Below are 5996 nucleotides of genomic sequence, written 5' to 3' on the forward strand. Positions count from 1 at the left end.
ATTTTCACATTAAACAAACACCATGAAATAGAGTGAGAGAGCATAGTTTGGACATAATTAACTTTGAACATGACTAAACTAGCCTGTTGTTTTACTAACACTTTATCTAAGTAAATACTTAACATATTTCACCTGCTCTAATTATTACAACATATTTTAGACTTGCGAACAATACACTACTATTTCCATAAGAAAACTAATGGTAGAAAAGGGGCTCCGATAGCCAAATATACACTGATGATTCAAAAATTTCATCACATCCATTGTCGACATGGACAAAACACTGATCACAACTAGGAACAACTGTTAGTTGGCTGAAGTCATATGGATGGAAATAATTCTGACTGCTCAGTCCACTGACAAGATGCCATTTTTGTTTTTTGGTAAAACACAAGCAGGATGGCAACTTCAGCTATTTTTTGTTGTTGGTTCGTTCAGCCGATTAATCAAATTCTCAAAGATGCTGTCTGTTGCAAGTCTATAAAATACTAGGAGCTAGTTTTCACATTCATGTATATACTGTTCTAAGATGGTAGACCTCAATTCAGTTGCCATTTTCCCACAAATAATACGAAATGAAATGATGTTGAGTTTGAGAAAGATGTCTCCTACTTATTCTGAAGATTTCAACTAATAATATTGAGCCAAAACTAAATCAAACTGCTTAACTTATTACTATACTCTGTTTTTAATTATTATGGTAAAAAATATAATCAGATTAATCACCTGTATACACAGAAATATATAGCATATTTTAGAAATATTATCTGTATAAATCACAATGCTTTTTATAATAGAAAATAAATGAAATGAATGGAGTTTTACGTCCTACTTTTCTGCATCATGTGGACTAATGAAGATGGGCAACGCCATGCATGGTGCAATGAGGGAAATTTTGCCAGGACAGCCGCATAGGCCTGCCCTTTTTTCGATTTCCAACTGTCGAGGTATCTTTAACGTGCACAGCCTGTAGCACTCAGTGCCTCGGTTTATTGTCCCATCCAAATGACTAGACGCTTTTTCCATGTCAGCCCCTTTTACCTGACAGGTGGAAACCAGGTTGAAAAATCCGAGGGAATTATCTTGACCTATGCCGGGATTGAACCCTGGACCTTCAGGTTAGTGAGCAAGTGTCTAACTCACTGAGCCACCGCTGCTCCTTTTTATAATAGACATTGTGAATACAGCCCCTTTGTAGAAATTATATAAAACACATCGAAATATCTCACCTTTGAAAGTTGACCATCTTGAAAGTCGTCTCCGTACAATCTTAGGCTTGGAATCAGATTTCATTTTATAAACATCAGAAAAATGTACGGTTTTCTCCATTTTTCCTCACACAAAAAAATTATATCTAAATTCACACGAGTTTTTATTCCCATTAACTCTAATTTGAACTTCAAAGTTTGAAGCTGATTTTAAGCAAATAAACCATAAAACATGAGAGGGTTAATAAATTTTTATGACCTTAACCCTCTCAACTGACTCTAGCCAAATAATTTATGGATCTAATTTAATAAAGTTAGACCAATATATATATCTATTTTCTTAATCAAATGGCCTGAGAAAACTAAAACCAATATTCCACTGTATTTTATTTGGTTTCTACTATTATTATTATTATAGCTAATTTGAATATGTATACAATACTGGTTATAATTAAAACAGAAATAAAAATAATATTTGTTTAATTTCAACACAATTGTAACTTTAAGATTAGCTTCATAAATAAATGAAATACGAAAAATAGTAACAAGTTTTAACAGAGTAACAAGTTTTAACAGAGTAACAAGCTTCAGTTTAGAGTAACAATTTTTAAGAGAGTAACAAGCTTTAGTTTAGAGTAAAAGTTTTGAGAGAATTTTTAAAGGAGTAACATGTTTTAGTTGAGATAGTAACAAGTTTTAGTTTGGAGTAACAAGTTTTGAGAGAGTAACAAGCTTTAGTTTAGAGTGAGAAGTTTTAAGAGAGTAACATGTTTTAGTTTAGAGTAACAAGTTTTGAGAGAGTAACCAGTTTTGAGAGAGTAACAAGTTTTGAGAGAGTAACAAGTTTTAGTTATGAAAGTAACAAGCTTTAAGAGTAACAAGTGTAAAGAGAGTAACAAGTTTTGAGAGAGTAACAAGTTTTGAGAGATTAACATGTTTTAAGATGGTCACAAGTTTAAAAAGAAGTTACACCTTCTTCTGTGAAAGTAACATGTTTTAGTTGAGATAGTAACAAGTTTTAGTTTGGAGTAACAAGTTTTGAGAGAGTAACAAGCTTTAGTTTAGAGTGAGAAGTTTTAAGAGAGTAACATGTTTTAGTTTAGAGTAACAAGTTTTGAGAGAGTAACAAGTTTTGAGAGAGAGTAACAAGTTTTGAGAGAGTAACAAGTTTTAGTTATGAAAGTAACAAGCTTTAAGAGTAACAAGTGTAAAGAGAGTAACAAGTTTTGAGAGAGTAACAAGTTTTAAGAGAGTAACATGTTTTAAGATAGTCATAAGTTTAAAAAGAAGTTACACCTTCTTCTGTGAAAGTCCGAGAAAAGAAAAAGAAGGAAATTGCCATGAGCAACATAAAGGCCACAGTATGCCATTTCTGGGGTTGACTTCAGTCTTGAAAATAAGAAAATAGTCTTCAGAAGTACTAAAACTGCATGAAAATAGCATAATCCTTACATATATACCTTAAACTAGAAATTTCACTTTCTTTTTCCCCAGTATACAAAGGCCAGTATTCGAGTGCATTTTTTATTTTTTGCTTTATTATAATATTTTAAATATGGTTGAAATTACATTTATAATAATAATAACAATAATAATACATACGATATAATGACAGCATTCTCACTGATCCTTTCAACTTCATTAAACTTTTCTTATTATTAGAACAATTCCATGTAACTTTCTTAGCAGACAACCTCTCGGCATTACCAATAGTGGAATCACTTCTAGAGTTTGATGAGCTACATTTTCTATCTGGTGTTTTACTTTTAGAGCCTGATATTTTCCTGGATTCCGACATGTTTAACAAACCTTCAGGAATAATATGGAATTCAAACACTACTTTTTTATAAGCTGAATCTCAAAAATATTAACATTCCATTAGAAAGCACAACGAAATTGTATGCAACTGTTATCACCAAATTTGGGTAGCACTAATACTTCAAATGTACACAAAAATTCAATACAACATATTCCACCAAACTGCCAAAATAAAGTACTGGTATTGCTTAGCTTAAAACTTCCAGCAAAGAGGCATGACAAAGTACTATGTCAACTATTGGAATTGAATGGCAACCAGAGTCTAGGTCAAAATCAATTTTTGAAAACAATATAATATTGGAAATGTTCAAACAATTCCATATTATGAGTCAAAAAATTTGACCGAACACCACACAAAATGTTGTTGAAACTAGAAACAAAGGTCCTGACAAGTTAACGTAATTTAATTTCAACGAACAATAGCCCTTCAAGTATTCTTCACTCTTATTTCAACTGCTCTCCACTAACAAAGTCATAAAAATTGATTTCCTATACTAATATACAATGTTTAATGCAAGTTATCAATTTGAAACCAGATATTACTCATAAAAGTTAGAAAAGTAATTACAAAGGACCCTATTACAAATTTTATCTGATAAAGTAAGTAATTAACTCTAACTTGTCAACAAACCATAAAGTTAATCAAATTTCTTTTAAGAAATTCTAGTTTGTACTGAAAGTTATTAGAAATAGATACAAAGAAAACTTTGGCATGAAAGATCTTGTAAATAAATCTCAGAAAAAGTAAATGACTGGAATCAAAAAATGTTGTAGGCCTCCTTTTAAAGGAAAGGTTTTTCATCCTTTTGACCAATCATACTTTAGTCTCAGAAACATTTTTTGGCTTACCTAATCAGTAATGGTGTTCATAGCTCACTAACGCAATATATACCAGAGCAGCCGGCATACCAGCCACACACTAACGCAATAATGTATACCCGAGCAGCCGGTATACCAGCTACACACTAACGCAATCATATATACCCGAGCAGCCGGTATACCAGCCACACACTAACGCAATAATATATACCTGAGAAGCTGGTAATACCAGCCACATACTAATGCAATAATATATACCCGAGCAGCTGGTATACCAGCCACACACTAACACAATAATATATACCCGAGCAGCAGGTATACCAGCCACACACTAACGCAATAATATATAACCGAGCAGCTGGTATACCGGCCACACACTAACGCAATAAAATACCTGAGCAGCCGGTATACCAGCCACACACTAACGCAATAATATATACCCGAGCAGCTGGTATACCAGCCACACACTAACGCAATAATATATACCCGAGCAGCTGGTATACCGGCCACACACTACCGGTAACGCAATATATACCCCAGCAGCTGGTATACCAGCCACACACTAACGCAATAATATATACCAGAGCAGCTGGTATACCAGCCACACACTAACGCAATAATATATACCCGAGCAGCCGGTATACCAGCCACACACTAACGCAATAATATATACCTGAGCAGCTGGTATACCGGCCACACACTTACGCAATAATATATACCCGAGCAGCTGGTATACCGGCCACACACTAACGCAATATATACCCGAGCAGCTGGTATACCAGCCACACACTAATGCAATAATATATACCCGAGCAGCTAGTATACCAGCCACACACTTACGCAATAATATATACCTGAGCAGCTGGTATACCGGCCACACACTTACGCAATAATATATACCTGAGCAGCTGGCATACCAGCCACACACTAACGCAATAATATATACCCGAGCAGCTGGTATACCAGCCACACACTTACGCAATAATATATACCGGTACCTGAGCAGCTGGTATACCGGCCACACACTTACGCAATAATATATACCCGAGCAGCTGGTATACCAGCCACACACTAATGCAATAATATATACCCGAGCAGCTAGTATACCAGCCACACACTTACGCAATAATATATACCTGAGCAGCTGGTATACCGGCCACACACTTACGCAATAATATATACCTGAGCAGCTGGCATACCAGCCACACACTAACGCAATAATATATACCCAAGCAGCTGGTATACCAGCCACACACTTACGCAATAATATATACCGGTACCTGAGCAGCTGGTATACCGGCCACACACTTACGCAATAATATATACCTGAGCAGCTGGCATACCAGCCACACACTAACGCAATAATATATACCCGAGCAGCTGGTATACCGGCCCTTACTAAGTGACGCCATACAACATCATACAACGTCATACGCTTTTACTTTTATCACTCAGGGTTCAAAGGGTGAAATATGAATGGCTTGTAATTTAATATGTCTATGATCACCATACCCACATACATTAGTTAGGATGAAATTGTTTAAAGATGGTATTATAGAACCTTGATGAAATTTGAAAAATTTTCGTAGGTTAGTTGTCAGGCCTAGATCTACATCCATTTATATATTAAACTTTTGGGTCAAAATGAAGGGGTTCACATGTTACAGAAAGCAATTAGGCCTACAAAGTAGAAGTAGGCTACGGAGGCTAGGCTTTTGTTATATAAGGAACTGGTAAACTAGAGCCACCTCTGAGCCCCTTTGGAAGGTTTTACACAACTGTAATTATTTGTCATTTAGAAAAATATTTAGTATAATTTCTTAGGAAAAACAAAAACCAATGGTCAATTTCTTATACTTTTTAAAATTGTAAACAAACGTTTATAGTTTACGTCGAATTAAGCTACTAACCAGAAGATCTTGGTCTTTCTTTCTTGGCTGTTTTTGGATTAAGTTTGCTACTCATTATTCTTTCGTGAATTTCAAAGTTACCTCTTCTTGGTTGGGAAAATATGTTATTTTTTGTATGTAAACAATGGCAAAAACAAGATTAGGCAGCCATGTTGAGTCCTTGACAACGAACCGGTAGTGGATTTTAGTACTCACAAGAATACAAGAGTTGTCTCCCTTAGAGCACCTGCCAATTTCATAA

The 5996-nt window shown here is 34.9% G+C and overlaps 1 protein-coding gene across 1 annotated transcript; it reads right to left on the minus strand.

Annotated features, from left to right (window-relative positions):
- Nucleotides 1-4407: 4407 nt before the first annotated feature.
- On the minus strand, nt 4408-5277 carry LOTGIDRAFT_145514 (hypothetical protein; the record flags this gene model as incomplete). Its single annotated transcript, XM_009058567.1, has 1 exon — nt 4408-5277. The coding sequence occupies one exon, from the start codon at nt 5275-5277 to the stop codon at nt 4408-4410; it is 870 nt and encodes a 289-aa protein (XP_009056815.1).
- Nucleotides 5278-5996: the final 719 nt, after the last annotated feature.

The sequence above is a fragment of the Lottia gigantea genome (assembly GCF_000327385.1).
Source record: "Lottia gigantea unplaced genomic scaffold LOTGIsca_341, whole genome shotgun sequence".
NCBI classification, from domain to species: Eukaryota; Metazoa; Mollusca; class Gastropoda; family Lottiidae; genus Lottia; species Lottia gigantea.